Source organism: Pinus tabuliformis, chromosome 6 (genome assembly GCF_031772625.1).
Source record: "Pinus tabuliformis cultivar Carrire ecotype Pingquan chromosome 6, CPIR1, whole genome shotgun sequence".
NCBI classification, from domain to species: Eukaryota; Viridiplantae; Streptophyta; class Pinopsida; order Pinales; family Pinaceae; genus Pinus; species Pinus tabuliformis.
Window position 1 is genome coordinate 34179081 of NC_142292.1, and position 17730 is coordinate 34196810.

The following is a 17730-nucleotide window of genomic DNA, read 5'->3' on the forward strand; positions in this document are numbered from 1 at the left end:
GGAAGGAGAGAATGCAGAGTATCTTTGAGGAGGCAGAAGTCTGGGATATCATGGTGCATACCACACAGAACCCTGTTGTTGTGCCTACTGATGCTACTCAGTTGGCTGAGTATAATAAAAAGAACAACAAGGATAAGAGGTTGATTCTAGACAGAGTCAAAGGCCATTGCATTCCTCATGTGAGAGGAAAGAGAAATGCCCATGAGATGTGGGCAACATTGTCCAATCTCTACCAGAGTACCAATGAGAACCAGAAAATGGTCCTGAAGGAGAAGCTGAAGAACATTAAGATGGGTAATGATAGTGCAGCTGGATATCTCACAAAGATTACTAATGTGAGAGATGAGTTGGTAGCAATTGGAGGGCCATTCAACCCACTGAGTTGGTGCGGATTGCAGTGAATGGCCTCCCCCGTTCATGGATGAACTTTGCTGATGGAGTTTGTGCACGTGAGACCCTTCCCACATGGCAGAGGTTTTGGGATGATTGCATTCAGACAGAGATCAGGAAAGGTCAGCTTGGGGCAGCCAAGCCAGTTGAGCAGGATGAGGATGTAGCACTGTCAGCAGGAGGCAAGAAAGGCAAAGGGAAGAAGCAGGCTTCCACAAGCAATGGTGGGGGCAAAAGCAAAGGTAAAGGTAAACATGGTGACACACAGAAGGACTATTCCAAGGTGAAGTGTTGGAATTGTCAAAAGATGGGACATTATGCAGTGGTCTGTCCGGAGAAGAAGAAGAAGAAGGGGAAGAACCAAAACGTGGCAGCTTCAGCAGAGGTTGAGGACTTTGCAGTTTGTTTTGACCGAGAGTTTGGGTTCACTGCGTATGAGTCCGCTAGTGCAAGATCACCTGCCACACACGTTCAAAGGGAGCATGCTTTTCCCTCGATTAGCAGAGCATCTTCAGGTATCTGGTATGTGGATAGTGGGGCTTCACGTCACATGACAGTAGTCCGGGAGTACTTCTCAGAGCTTTCAGAGAGTGGCACTGATATTGAGGTAGTATTCGGTGATGACAGAGTTGTCAGAGCAGTCGGGGTGGGGACACTGACATTTCAGAGGGAGTCCAAACCTCCCTTGAATGTGTCAGACGTTCTTTATGTGCCAGGGATGAGGAAGAACCTCATATCCGTCTCAGCTTTGGAGGACAGAGGATATGAGGTACTGTTCAGGGGAGGACAAGTGTTGATGTATCCCAGGGGCACTCCAGTTGATTCAGCTAGAGTGATAGGTGTACACCATGCAAAGGTGTACAAGTTTGCATTCCAGTCCCTTGTGGCATTGAGCAGTAGTACCGACAGTAGAGCTAGCAGTTCTGAGCTATGTGAGATTTGGGACCGCAGGATGGGACATATGTATCATGGAGCCTTGAGGACCTTGCGGGAGATCATTACAGGTGTGCCAGATTTCAGCACTGATCACTTTGATACTTGTAGAGGATGTGCAATGGGAAAGTTTGCCAAATCCCCTTTTCCCAACAGTGACAACAGAGTGACTGGGATACTTGATTTGATTCATTCTAATGTGAGCGGTCGGATGTCTCATGTTTCCTTGAGTGGATATGAGTACTATGTTTTATTCATTGATGATCACTCCAGGAGGACTTGGATTTATTTCTTGAAGACCAAGAGTGAAGTCTTCAAGCGGTTTCAGGAGTTTAGAGCTCTTGTGGAGACACAGACAGGTCGGAAGATCAAGTCCCTGAGGTCGGACAATGGGGGAGAGTACACCTTTGGAGAGTTTGTTGACTATTGTGCGGAGGCAGGCATTATGAGAGAGTTCACTGTTCCTTACAACCCCCAGCAGAACGGGGTTGCGGAGAGGAAGAACAGATCCATCGTAGGGGCTGCCAAAGCCATGTTACATGATCAGGGGTTGCCATTGTTCTTGTGGGCAGAGGCCTGCAACACAGCTGTTTACTTGCAGAACAGGAGTCCGCATCGTGCCTTGGGGCACAGGACTCCGGAGGAGGCTTTCTCTGCGAAGAAGCCTGATATTGGTCATCTTCGTATCTTTGGATGCATTACATACTCCTACATACCCAAGGAGAAGAGGACCAAACTAGAGCCCACCACAGAGAAGGGTAAATCGCAAAAGAGAATGTCAAAATTAGGTGCCTTTAAGCTTATAACACTTTGTATCTCTTGATCAAAGGAGCACTAGAATCAAAAGATGTACTCATAGATGTGTTGAGGTCTTAACACTAAATATGCCTAGGGAAGATTCAATGTAAGAAGGTGGGCTCCAAAATGCATTACAATCCAAGAAATCTCTTTGCTTTTCTATTGTCTGCATTTGTCTAGATTTTAAAATGTTCAAACACATCTTCATCCAGAAATTTCACATTGTCCTACCAATGTAAATACATTGTGGAAAATTTCCACCTGTGGATGTGAGGGATTTATCTGTTGTCTGTTTCTGCTCAAACTAGCAGGGGGCCTGAAAGGGACTCCTAGAGGGACAACTGCTAGGTCAAGGGAAACAATGGAGACTTAGCCCACTATCACCTCAGCTAAGACTCCCTACTCTTTATGGACTTTCATCGATTGGAGGAGACCCTGTATATGGAAAGTCACTTGTGAAGGATGAATCAACAAATGGATTTGAGGTGACATTAATGATCCTTTTCGTAGAAGGGGGTTAAGAATGAAGCTTGCTTTCTCTTCAAGCAAGGTACGAAGCTTTCTAGGAGGTGAGGATTTAAGGGCTAGGTTTAAGGATTGTGTCTTGAAAAGGAGCTTTCCAATCCCTAAAATCCTTATTGAACTTGGTTTCCTAAGTGGTTCTTGAATAATTAACTTTTCAAAGGTATGGGACCACATGGATGATGGGACCAAGTGGACCTAGCCTAGGTTAAGGGGAGGGAGTTTAGCAACCAATGATGATCTTAACCCAAACAAGGAAGGGGAAAGGTTCAAAACCAAAGTTTTCACTTAGATGTGTCAAATTGATCCTATGAGGTACTAGCTTAGGGAACACCAGGGCAAAGTTTGATCTCAAAGCTAGGGCTTCGGATATCTCACAATCCCAGTATCGGAATTTTTTCAAATTTGGAGGAGACCTTGAGGACACACTAGTGCAGTAGATGCTAGGAGATCGAACTTTTTCTATTTCTACTTTGTCAGGGAAGTGATGCCCTAGATGGCCCAACATGGCTAGACCTAGAATGAAGAGGGAAAGGTGAAGAAAAATGGTTCTTTGAGTGACCACCTATTGGTAGACTAGTGCCTAATCCCTTGGGGAGAATGGAGTCTAGGAGAATGATGAGAAAGGACTTCATTTCTTGGTCAAGGAGGCATCAAGGACTACTTTGGTTGGCCTTTAGGGCAAGAAAAGGTGACCTTAAAGCTTTATACTTCGCTTTGCAAAAAGAGATGGCTTATCAAGATTAATTCAATGGTAGAATTATCCCTAGGAGATTTCATTCAACATACATGGTCCATACATTGAGAGATGCTATATAGAAATAATTATTCCACAATTTCGCAATTATGCAATGCAACAATTAGCTCTAGTATAGCGAAAATCCCATTCCAATGCATATGACAAAGTAAAACAAGAATATCATTAAAAATGTGTACTTACACGTAAGAGAACATATCCAACCATCAACATATTTGCTAATAAAGAAGCTCCAAGATAAGAAAGTCCAATCCAAACATCAAAATTAATCCATGCTCCAATTTATCCTCCAAGAAAGAAATGTGAAATTCTCAAGAGAGAGAATGATCCAATCCAAGTGATGATACAAAATGAATTCATGTCTCTCCTATTTATACACTCATTAGGAGTTTGAATTACCTAATTTGAGCCTACATTAGCCCATCACCTAAAAATAATGTGCAAATAACTATCTATTGGTGACAAGCCCACCAAGCTATCTCATAAGCAAAATAATAAGCCTCCCAAAAGGTTGAATAATCAATAATGCATGTCGTTGTGCTCTTTAAGAGGCCTGTTGATGTCCATAAGTGCCAAAATGATGAATTGGACTTCCAAAAGTAATGGACAAGGGGTTGCCCCTTGTTCTCCACATAAAAACCTGTGGTGCTCTCAATCGCTGTGAGGGCACACAAGTGACCTCATGGGTCTCCGAGTAAGTTGAAGATGCCGGTAGACCATTTGTAAGGGCTCAAATGATGGTGTAAGTGATGCCACATCAACATACAAGTCTCGGGTCATCTACCAAGTGCATGGTACGACTGTGGGGATGGCTGGGAAAAGGTGCACCAGGTGCATCTTCCTCATCCAATAGGTGAATCTAGAGCAATCTTTGAACATCTTTGGCATTCAGAGGTTTGGGCAAGGAGAAGGGGAGAGCTAGCCCTATGTGGACCTAGTGGAGGAATGTGGACCTAGGTGAGAGAAATGATGAATGGGGTTATAATGAGTGGAAAGGGGGTAATATGTGTGAATGAGGGTGCGGGACAATGCAACCAAAATTAGGGTTCCCCATAAAATACCATCCCTAAAGCCAAATGGTCAGTAAAAGAGATCCCATGGGAGTAGAATCCAAAGTTAACATCAAAAAAGGGGTCTAGGGGACAAGAGCACAAACCTAGCCCATTCTTTTCGCCGAATCCCGCCATTCATCCTTGCCCATAAGTGTCCATGATAAGCAAACTACAATACACAATTACCAAATGACAAGGCATACCTTTAGGTTCGGGAGGCCCACCTTCAAACATACGGTCATGGCAGATGGGTGAGGGATCATATGGTTGGCTCAGGTGGCAGAGAAATGGCACAACGAGCTAGCTGGTGGCTGCAAGGGGCTATTGGTTGTCAGCAGAGGACCATCTTGGAGAAAACAAAATTCTCATCGGGATAACACCCATAAAATGGTGGGTAAGATTGTCCACCTTCAAGAAAATGTCATAGATATCTCACACGGTTGCTGCAATTTGAGAATTTGCGAAACTCTCATACGTGAGTTCGTTAATGTGGTAAATGCCTCCTTATATCACCCAGTAGTAGGAATGGTGCTTCTATCATTGCTATTATGTTGTCATTGTGTTCTAGTGTTGTTTGACCCAGTCTTGTTGATCATGTCATTGTCAACTTTGTTCATATTTGAACTCACATGCATTCGAAAACTGCACAAATTCCTTCACAATTGCCATTTGCTGCAATTGTTAGTGGATTTTTGAGAAACCATCAATTTTTTTAATGTTTGTGTATGGCTTATGTTGGGTTTCATTAACCTTTATTTTGAATTTTTTAATAATAAAAATGCTTTTTAATATATTGTTTAAATAAATTAAAAGTATTACCCAATTATCTTCATAATTGTAGTCTTTTCTATGGGTTTTGTCATTGCTTGTATGCCTTGTCTTTTTCTTTCTATTCTTGTTTTCTATTCTTCTTTCCCATGTGCCAAATCCTGGGCCACATTCTTGTGTTGATGTGCCAATGATGAATTAATTGTTCACCACCCCTCCAATACCCTATGATCTTAGGATTTGACCTTCTATATGTGAAAATTTCTAACATGAAATTCTACTGCAGTAACTGATTTATTTCTCCTACTTATCTTCCACAATAAGTTATTTACAAAACCCTTCAGTAAACATCAAAGTCAATTCTACTGCATTTGTCACATAATAGCGTAGAGAAAAAGAACAGTGAAATACAAGCGCAAGAATCAATCACATCAACGCAGTTATTTTTCGATAATAGTCCCCGGAAAAACCCAATGCGGGAAAACTGGTGCAGCAGATGAGGGTTTATTTATTATTCTTCCGCAACAATCTCTTTACAAGGAATGATTTGTAGAACATAGAGAAACCTTTGAGAAAACACCTGAGATAATCTTCCTCCATCCTTTGGAGAAATTCTGACACCCAAGAGACCCTTTAGCCTCCACTGCATCACCTCTACGTCATCTCTGCATGAGGACTGCGTCCCTTGCTGCGCTGCCTCTCTGAGCTGTCCCTCTGCGTTGTCCCTCTGATGGACTACATCCCCTCCTCCTCAGTCTTCGACTAACGCTGATGCCCTCCTTTTCCTTCACCCTGCAACTCTCCCTCTAAAATCAAACTGTTACTTCTTGAGAATCGATTTGCCTCGGGTTATTAAGTATTTTCCCTGTGTGTCTCCAAATGACTCTCAAGTCTTCATTTATACTTTCCTGTTGAGATATCAATGACCGTGATTTAATCTCTAATCAATGGCTAAGATTAAATTAGACTTGATCCTCGTCTCTTAGAAGCTTCTCACCCATATTTTCATGAATACCCATTAATATTTTAATTTCTTAAATTTAGACTTAGGAACCCCATTAAAAATATTAATTATTTTAATAAAATACAATATGGGTGGAATTTCACCAAACAATTTCTGGGTCTTGGGGATCTCATGTGTTCTAAGCCCCTCCACAAAATTTTGGAGCTAGAGTGCATCCGATGCTTCCCAAAAAATCAACATTATACACCGGCAATTTTTGGGTTTGATGCCATACTAAAGTTGAACATGACACACATGAAAAATACTTGCAGATGGTGGGGAGAGAGAGATATTCAACAACATTCAAACAATGTTTGAAACTCAACAAATAGAGATGTCCCTTGATGTAGGTTATGAACTTAATTGTATAACTATAAAGTAACGTGGCTAGTTAACTTTTAAGTCACTTTGGTATGCCATCACTTTTATAACATATATAAATTAAAGCTCCTCTGCATAGCTTAAAGTCCAAAGCTATGTAAGACATGATATGACCATGATAAAATAGTCTGATAAGGAATAACAGGTACAATTGGTATGTATTTTAAAGAGGCAGAATTATCCATCGAACAATATGTTCCAAGACTCCAAAAGTGCCAAAAAGTATTGAGAAAATAATGAGGCTAGTTGCTCAAAGGTATTATGTACAGTGTACACCCTATTTAATTGTAAATGCCCAAAAAGCTCTTTGAGCCATTTTGGTACCAGAATGTTTCCAGCTACCAAAACAGGGGTTGTGGGCAGGAGTTACTTACCTTGTAGTTATAAATCTTAAATTTTGTATTGTAGGAAATTGGTTACTGCAAGTATACTTTTTACTTCGATATGAGCAGTGATGAAAATTAAGAAACAATCTTTATTTGGGGAGTCTCATGTAACTTATTGGATTGAACCTGATATTACGTTGTAGTTTACTATGTGATGAATGAATTTTTACCTGGTCATAATAAAGCTATTGTTATGCCTTATTTCTCTTAATATGCAAAATTTTGGAATTTTATGCAAATTTCAGAATGCTTAATGCCACTTGGAGCCACTAACAGGTATGGTTTTAGTTTTTGTTTATTGAAACAAGCAGGAAAATAGTTGTATGTTGGATTCAATAATGACATTCTTTTCCCATGTTGCAGGCAAGCTGAAGATTATACTCGTCAAATTGCAAATATCAAAGCACAAATCAAATTGGTTTGTTCTTTTGTGGCTACCATAGTAATCAGTTTCTCATTTATCTAGGATTTTGCACATCTATTAGATGGTTAGAGTATTGGCATAAAGTGGGCTTTTGTCCAAACTTCTAGTGCAGTAGTTTTGTCTAGAATTTGAATCAATGATGAACATCTCTTCTCTTAATGTATGTTTTTGCTGTCAAAATGTCACTCTTACTAGTTCAATTCTCTTATCCTTTGTTCTAATATGTATGGTTCTTGTTTTTATTGATCCTTCCAGATATGTACTTTGTGTTTGTTATTTTTCTATGAACCTAGCACTTGACATTTTATCAACCTAGCAGATTACAGATCTATTGAATAAATGCACAACTAGGTTCTTAACACTAATCTCAATCACATGTGACACACTGATTCTGCCCAATAAAATCAGTTCTTCCTTAGTAACTCAATCAGAACCTACTTGGACTCCCAACCCGGGATAATGGTCCAATTGAGAAACTTACAGCTAAAACATACCCTGGATATGATACAACTGATCAGTCCCTAGAACTATCCTTGATCTTCTTGGCTGATTTGGATCTCCTATGCTGCACTTCTGCACTTTCGTCATACCCGACACACTAGAATGGATGTCCTTCTCCGCTTGTCACTGAGATACCTCTCTCAATGTCTTGTGTTGTTGTATGGTGTGTCATTCTACTTTCCTTAGCCTTGCTTTTATAACTTTATGTTGAGCTGAATCCCTAACCCCAACCTCCAAAGTGATTGACAACCAAGATTAGATCTTGCCTCGCTTGAGATCAATCATTGAGATTAAAACATCAAAGTAAATACATTACTTTTTCTAAGTTTCTTTAGTTCAATAACCAACATAACCAATTATGTGTTTTTTCTTAGTTAGACCGGGCTAAGTTACAATAGCAACTTACTCATACTTGAGCAAGTGTCTTAAGGAGACTTTGGCCGACTTTTGCACCTATAGACACTTAGGCCTTTGTAAAGTATTTGCTTGAGCTAAAAACATTAACACTCCCTCTTAGTGAGGGAGGTACTTTTGCCACCTAGAACTGACTCCAATCTTTGAACTACATTTGCTGCAATGGCTGCTCCCTCTGAATTTGAAGGCTTTCTTGCTACCTAGCTTGGAATCGTCCTCAAAGACCTTCTCCCTTTGTACTTGTTCCTAGAAGCCTTCGTCTCTTGAACATCTTAGAAGGTCATCTCATACCCAAGACCTTCTTGACATACTTGGAAGGATTTGTTGACTTCTTTTCCACACCTAAACCTGAAGGTTGACTCACTTTGAATTGCTCAATGTTTGGAGCTTCCCGCTTCTTATTCTCTATCATTGCTTTGTTTCTTGCCATTGCTCGAATGGGTTGACCCTTTAGCCTATGCAAATTTCTCTCTCTAACTCCAATGATGTGGCCATCGTTAGAGCCGTGAAACTTTAATGTTGTTGCAGTTACTGGTTATTATTCACCTCTTTGAATTTGATTATTTGTCTTCTGCATTGTATATGCGACAAACACTGAATAAAACACTACTACAACTTCACGAAAATTAAATCACAGGTTCTGAGAAAATTTTGCACATGCAAGAAATAATAGACACTGATATTTTTGGACAAATGTCGCTGGAAAAACCATAGTGTGGGAAAGGCCAGTTCTGCATATGAGTATTTTTATTATTCTTCAGCAAAATCTGCGATTGAAAATATTACAACTGTTTGTCATAAATTAATAAACCTCTAGAAAATTTCTGCCTTCACTTTTGCAAGTCGATTTGGTCTCCTGGAAGCAAGTCGGACCCTCTGATACAATTTGGTCTCTCTAATACGATTCGACCTCCCTCTGGCTCACTAAATTGATCCACACTTGTGGCCATGGCAAACTCAGTCTCTCTGGAAAACTTGCACTAGCTAGGAAATTAACTAGGCCTCTTCTAGAAATTCAACTTCTACTAGCAAACTTGACTTCTGTGCAAATCGATCACTCTGTCAAATTCCTTCTTGCTCCGGCAACTCGACCTCTTGGGTCAATTCACACTAATGGGAAACTCGACCTCCTTTGCAGATAAAATCTCTCTCCTTAACTCTGTGATAGTGGAAATCTCTATGAAGAATTATTTCCGACAACTCTATCTTCAATCACTATTGATCTCAATTTGTTGGTGCCCTCATGATATCACTGTGCCCTTCATGCTATCACTGTGCCCTTTTGTTAATTTTAGGTATGTTCTATGCTAGGGAAATTTATTTCAATTTCTTTTCCACATTAGCAATCACATCAACATAAAATAAACTGCAGATAGAACATATATATATATCGCAGAAGACAAGCCAAGACAAGAGGACACAAGATGTGGCGCTAGCCAGGGACAAACCCCACAATGTGGGGAAACGCTTGATTTATTCTTCTTTTATGTTCTTCAAATTTTAGCTAGGAAAGTGAGAGAGATAGTATATTTACAATAGAAGTCAATCACTTTGACTTTTGATATCGGCATGAGATCAGTTGAAGACATATTGCTTCAATTGATTCTCTAAGGTGACTCATTCACCAATCATAGTGTTGTATCTCGTCTATTCGCTGCGCATTACCGTGTGACACCTTGCTGTACTGTCACATGTGTTGAACCTTGATAACTGAGTTGCTCTCATCTTCATGCTGCTCATCATGCTGCATCTTCCATGGTCTTATTCATCATCAAGCTGCCCATGCTCATGATCTCATTCATCATTATGCTACCCATGCTCATATCATCATGCATCATTATGCTGCCCATGCTCATATCATCATGCTGCTTATTATGCTGCCCATGATCTCATACATCATGCTACCCATACTCATATCATCATGCATCATTACGCTGCCCATGCTCATATCATCATGCTGCTTATTATGCTGCCCATGATCTCATACATCATGTTGCCTTCCTTCGGAGACAGATGCTCCCACTGTTTAGGTAGTTCCCAGTAGTTCGGGCTTTTCCAGCAGTTCCAACTTTTCCGGTAGTTTCGACAGTTCCGACATTTTCGGCTTTTTTGGCTTTTCTGGGTTTTTCAGCGTTTCTGGCTTTTCTGGCAATTCTAACTTTTCCGGCTTTTTCGACAGTTCCGACTTTTCCGGCTTTTCTAGCAGTTCTGGCTTTTCCGGCTTTTCCTTAGGATCTCTCCTCCTACTAAAACCCAAAGACAAGTAGAGAGAGGAAGAGATCCAAGTGTGTGTAGAAATGACTTGAAGTCCTCTTCTATCTATACTAAAACGTAGAGGTTGAATAGACATGACTGTTGGGCTTCTAAGCCTACATAAGTTGCTGGCCGACTTAACAATTTGTCCATAACATAAATAAATTCATAACTTCATAAATACTTATCGGAATCGGATGATCTTTAGATCAATCCTACACCTCTCAATAAGAGGGATCTAATAAAAATATCAGTTGCCATAAATAATATGACCCACATGGAGTTTGGCCCTAGTTGCCAATTTTAACACCTTTGCTCTCACTACAATTCTGTGTCTCAAATTGTCTTCTCCAAATGCCCTTCGACCTCCTCTTATAATCTCTCTTTAAGAAACCTCTAATCTCAATCGATGGTTAAGATCAACTTGAGTTCTAAAAATGACTTTTATAGCAGTCACGAGAGGAAAATTAATTTTCCTCAATTATTCTTGATTAATTAAGCCATTTCCCTAATTAGACTTAGGAAAATAATTAAACTAGCTAATTAAATCTAATTAAGACCATTTTCCTTAGAAATTGTTTCTGAGTATTGGAGAAAATTAATTGATTGCGTTCCTTAGTCTCATAAACACCATTTGAGACTAGAACACCTATCTGAGCTACACAAACTAACACTCTCCCTTAGCAAGGAAGGTGTTCTGCATAACACCAACTTGTCTTTGAAGAAGATGAATCTCACCTCCCCCCATGGCCTTCGTCCGAATGTCTGCTACCTACTCATCTGTAGGTATATACTATAGTTGAACAATCCTGCACTGTACATAATCCTTGATGAAGTGGTACCTGATGTCTATATGCTTGGACCTGTCGTGAAACACTGGATTCTCAGATAACCTAATGCAACTCTGATTGTCGTAATATATCACTGTTGTTTCTACCCTTTGACCAAACAAGGCTACTACTAGCTTCTGAAGCCATATGGGTTCGCATGTAGCCATGCTAGTTGCTATGTACTTTGCCTCCATAGAATTCAGTGCCACGAACTTCTGCTTCCAACTGAATCAAGATACAACTCTTGATCCCATGTTGAAGCAACACCCTGAAGTGTTTTTCCAATCCTCTATATTACCTTCCCAATTTACATCAATATAGCCCACCAACCTGATACCATCACCTCAAGCATACTTAATCCCATACTTAATTGTGTCTCACAAATACCATAACACATGCTTTGCCACTGTCCAATGCACTCTCTTCGATTTAATCATGAACTGATTGAGAGAGTTTATTACATAGGATATATCTGGTTTGGTGTTGACCAAATACATGAGAGAGCCAATCAACTACCTATATAAGGTGGGGTCAACATCCTTCTCCCTGGAAGTGTCCACCTTCCTCCAATTCGTGAACATGGGTGTGGACATGGCTTTGCAATCCTGGATCCCAAACCTAATCTCCCCATTTGTCTTCCACACATCCATGCGTAGAAAGTAGTGCATAAGCCCCAAATCCTTTATCTTGAACTCAACTGCAAGGTCCCTCTCACACTCCTTTATGAGCCCTAGTGAACCTATTAGAAACAAGTTGTCCAAATATAGAACAAGAATGAAAATGTCACCCTCAACCACCAATTAGTAGAAGTTAGCATCCACCTCACTCTTCACAAAGCCCATGCCCTGCAAGTATTTGTCTATGTGCTCATAACTTGCCTTGGGAGCTTGCTTGAGCCCATGCAATGCTCTCTTCAACCTGCACACATGGGTTTCATTGTTGTGTGCTACAAAGCCCTCTTATCGCTGTATGTATACCTCCTCTTCCAATTCACCATTAAGGAATGCCATCTTGACATCCATTTGATGGATTTGCCATCCCATCTGTGCTGCTAATGAGATCATGACCTGTATAGAAGTATACTTGGCCACAGGAGTGAATGTCTCATCATAGTCTATTTCCTCCCTCTAAGAGAACCCCTTGGCCACAAACCTCACCTTGGCCACAAACCTCACCTTGTATTTCTTAATGTTGCAATTTGCATCGTGCTTGTTCTTATCCAACCATTACTCTGTCTGTCAGTCTAGGCACAACCTCCTACACATCATTATGCATGATCGAGATGTACTCCTCAACCATCGCATCACGCTACACCTACTGTTGTGCGGCCACTTGATAGTTGGAAGGATCGCTATACATGGATTGATTGACCAACGCCATGTAGCCAGTGTACCTCTCCAGTTGTCTTCGTTGTCTATTGCCAGTCCTAGGACTTCCCACAAACTCCTGAGCATCCTTAAGTTTCTACTGAACCTCACGTTTCCTCCTCCCAATTATAGACGATGGTAAATCTACCTTTATATCCTCTGTAACAAACTAACTTTATATAAAATAAACACAAATAATGTAAAAGACAACAAATAAGATTAATGATTAATTAGTTAGCAATTAATGAAAAGGTATGTACCTAAGGACATAACCGTTAGTGAAAGGGTATTTACTTGGCTATATATACGGGACCCTCATTATCATTTATTACATCTTACATCAATTCTTTTATTCAATATACAATTACAACTACTGTCCTCCGATGGATGTCTTTGTCTATGAAGTATTTTAAATATTTCTGCTGCGTATATGACTTTTGGTCGTTACATTGGTATCAGAGCTACGTCTGTTCTGACCTTTGTCATCAACTATTCGTCAACTTTGTTGTTGTTGTGATTTAAGCGTTTCGCTACACCAGTCTTGGAGATTCTCCATTCCACTAGTTTCATCATTCAAGGCTTGGGCCATTAAACATTAAAAGAGGAAGAAAAAAATAAGATAGTGAAAGAAAAAAAGGAAAAAAAGAAAATAAAAGTACATATAAAGATTAAAAAAAATTAAAAAAATAATAATAAATAAATTTAGTCCTATGTAAATCTTGAAGGAGAACATTCATATATATAAAAAGTTTCTACATTATTGATAAAAAGTGCATGATAAAGTTAAGAGGGAATCTTTCCAAATATATTTAAAACTATACGTAAGAGAAAGAAGAGTAACTATTATCTTGATTCTTCATTAAGTAGTTCACAAGCTTGTGGTTTTAGCAACCCATGGTATTTTCAAGGTAAAAGAAAAACAAAAGGAATACAAAATTCTTTATGTGAATGATAAGTTTTACTTTTTATGTAGAGAACATTAACCGAGTCAAAAGCACATAAGTGGACATATATTTTATATTATACCCCAAAGAAGTGAATAGCCACGTTTCACTAGGGTTGTAACTTTTCAAAAAGAAAAATAAAAGATTATAAATAAAAGATATGTAAAGAGAAGTTTTATATTATAAAGGGGTATTTAAAGAAAATATCAAGTCATAAAATTATTAAAAATATATATAAGTACAAAGCGGGTATTATTATAGAAGGTTACTTAAAAGAAGTCAATTGAAACAATATTTAAATATTCTTTTTAAAGTACAAAAGGAAAAAAGCGTAGGTAGAAATATAAAAAAAAAATACAAAGGAGTTTTGAAATAATAAAGATAATAGGAAATTCGATTAAAAGAGTTTTGAAGAATTATAAAAAAATATATTAATAAGACACTTTTAAAGGAGGCTTGAACTACAAAGTCCAAAGGAACTTTAAATATATACCTAAGTCATCTCGTCAAAACAAAATGGGATCAATCATTGAAAAAAATGATGGAGCTCAATTCTAAAATGACGAAGGAAGAAAGGATTTCCCATAATGGTCTTTCAGTTACAGATCACAGAGTAATTACATTAAAAGGAAGTATCCAAGGAAGAGAAGTTAATGTCGCCATCAGCCTAAGTAACGATAAAAATTATATCAATATCAGCTTGACAAATCAACTATTAATTCCAAAGCTAAGCATTGGTGTAAAGATTTTTTTTTTGACCAAAAAGAGTATAAAATTAGTGATCTACAAGTGACAATAGGTCATTATATCTCAATTTCATGTTGTAAGGACGGATAAAAAGACTAACATCATACTCGATCAACCCTGGTTTAAGGATTTGGGTACATTCATGTTAAACATAGAAAAACAAGTTTTGATGTTTCCTTATAAGGGGAAGATGGTCACATTTTGAGACATAACAAGTAAATCAAAATCAATAAAATCTTCATTAGAAGACCTTAAGGATATCTCATTCTTGATATTTCAAGATAACGAAAAACCTATGTCAAAGAAGCAAAAAAAGGTTGAAGAAGTCATCTGCAGCAAAGACAGAAATTTCTCACCTCAAAGATCACCAAGAAAAACTACTTGAACAAGTCAAGAAAGCTAAGGCATCAAAGAAGGAACTCAAGGAGCGTTTATTAGAACAAGAATTTTTTTTTACGTATAAAGAGCCTTAACCAAACATTAGTAGAACAAATCAAGTGTTTAAAAGATGAGAAGCGTGAAGGCCAAAATAAAGTTGACTCAAAGAATGAGGAATGCTTATGTCTAAAAAATCATAATCAAAATTTGCTAAAACAGATTCAAAAACTTAAGGATGAAAATAAATCATTGACAAATAGGTTCAAAGAACTTGTTGCAAAGGAAGCATCAAAATCTCCAAAGCAGTCCAAGTTGAAGAAACAAACATCAATACCATTAATCTCACAGTTCAAGCAAATCCAAACCATATTGAAGTAAAAACGTACTCAAAGATTGTTGTTCAAATAGAGGACACCCCAAATAAGGATTCAGTGGTTAAGTCAACAACAACAATGCCTTATGGAAATCAGGAAATTGCCATAAAAACATTTAAGGAAGTTCAAACAAGAAAAAATCCTTATCTACATCCGAATCACAAGAGTAGATGCCTTAATAAATCTACAAATCTATATCATGCAGAACATAAACAAACTTATGCTCCAAAGAATACTGAGATAAGCTCAATCCTGTCATACGATAATTATTCACCACACATCTCCATGGCTCAGAAGATTTCCCAGAAGATTAATCTAGGATGGTCTGATCCATTTTCAGTACGACAATTCTGTCTATTGCTCAAAACATATCGTCTTGTATCAACAAAGATGAAAGTTCAGAAATGAAAAAATATTCCTAACAATAGAAGAGATCTTATCCGTCATCAATAAGCTTTGAGGATAAAGCTTTTTGAAGGGGAAGACAATGTAACAAACTAGATTTATATAAATAAACACAAATAAAGTAAAAGACAACAAATAAGATTAATGATTAATTAGTTAGCAATTAATGAAATTGTATGTATCTAAGGACATAACCGTTAGTGAAAGGGTACTTACCTGGCTATATATACAGGACCCTCATTCTCATTTTTATCATCTTACATCAATTCTTTTATTCAATATACAATTACAACTACTGTCCTACGATGGATGCCTTTGTCTATGAAGTATTTTAAATATTTCCACTGCATATACGACTTTTGGTTGTTACATCCTCTTGATGCATCTCTTTGATCTGCTACATTTGCTGCTTCGTACTTTGCGAACTCTCAGGAACACCTGCACTTAAGCTTGCGCTCGTACTGGTCACTATACTTGTGCTCTATTGCCCTTGATCTTGCTGCTCGAATCTAGGAGCTTCTGTTAGCTGCTAACTCTGATCATCCATTGCTGGCAAATCTCTGGACCACTTGTATGCCTTGTCCTCCATGAACTTGATATCTCATCGGACTATAATTCTACCAACCCTTGGAATGAATATCCGATATGCATTAGAGGTCTCACTGTACCCCACAAAGTACTCTCTCTTTATAGTTTGATCAAGCTTGGAATGTGTCTCTATTCGAATGTGACAATATGCTAGGCTACCAAATATACTTAAATGACTGACATCTAGCCTCTTCCTTGTGAATGCCTATTTTGGTGTCATCTTGCCCCATGCTCTATGTGGAACCCTGTTCTAAATGTTGATTGTTGTACTGCATGCCTCTGCTCATAAGTAGCGTCACATATCTTGGTCATGCATCATAGCTCTCGCTGCCTTTGATATAAAACGATTGTTCCTCTTAGCAACCCCATCCTACTGTGGTTTATAAGGAACCATCCACTCTCTCTTAATTCTTGCCTAGTACAAAACTCCTGGAACTCCTTTCCTATCTACCCACCTCCATTATCCAACTGAAGAGCCTTCACCTTCCTACTTGTCGCACTCTCCACTAGTGCTTTGAACTCCTAAAAGCAACTGAAGACACCGTCTTTGGTCTTCAGGAAGTATATCTAGGTCTTGTTGGAGAAGTCATTGATAAAAGTAATGGAGTACTTGTATCCCCTAAGAGAGTTCTTTGGTAAGTTGTATGAAACGTTGGAGAAGGGTCCGTGTCCTGTTGGAAACGAAATGGAAACAAGGAAACTTGTACTGTACGACCTAGAAACTCGTTTCCGGCAGTACTGGCCCGTTTCTCGAGGAGGAAACGTGGCCAGTACTGCTGGAAACACATTTCCAGGCCGTACGGTGGAATTTTCTCTTCTAATTTTTTTTTTTTTTTTTTGCTTATAATTTTTTATTGGGCGACTAAAATATCCTCTGAATGCTTTTAGATGCCTCTCAAGTTATAAAAAAGAGGATGTTTTGAGTGGGGCTGCCTAATGTTCAAGCCAATGGCCCTAGTGTTGATATGCGGTTCATGGTAATGTTAAATTCTTAAAGTAAAAGTGACATTCTCCTTTATTTTTCATTTCAATCCTTTTACTTAAATTTTTAACATTACCATGAAATGACTCAGGATGTTTGAGAGTGGTTTCGGCCTCATTGGATTTCATATGGAGAAAGTAGAATTTTAGATTTCACTCAAAGTCCAACAGGCTTATTTGTTTTTTACGATTTTAGGATTTGGGGGATTGCAATGTTTCCATTAGATTTTGTCATGTACTAGGGTATGGAACTTGTATTTAATCAAGAGAACCAAGCCCTTTATGCAGGGGAGACTCCCAATAATCAAGAGCACGTAGGGTACTAGGGTATGGAACTTGTATTTAATCAAGAGCACTAAGGTCGTTCGACTATGTAGGAGAAGACTCCCAATCAAGCACGAGACAAGAAATTTGAAATTTCTCGTGGCTGATTTTGGATATTACTAGTTTCATTATGTGATCATTCATGAGTAAGTGTGATGTAAATGTAGAGACTTATAGTTTATGCATTGACAATTGACAATTTAATCATAA

General features: G+C 38.6%; 1 protein-coding gene across 2 annotated transcripts in view; it reads left to right on the forward strand.

The window, feature by feature from the left end:
- The window catches only part of LOC149257082 (Prefoldin chaperone subunit family protein), a 287168-nt gene that overhangs the window by 252620 nt on the left and 16818 nt on the right, over positions 1 to 17730 (forward strand). For both annotated transcript variants that reach the window (XM_089413581.1, XM_089413586.1), the window contains exon 5: positions 7354 to 7408. In XM_089413581.1, coding sequence (XP_089269707.1) covers positions 7354 to 7408 — 55 coding nt within the window. The remainder of the gene's footprint in view (positions 1 to 7353; positions 7409 to 17730) is intronic.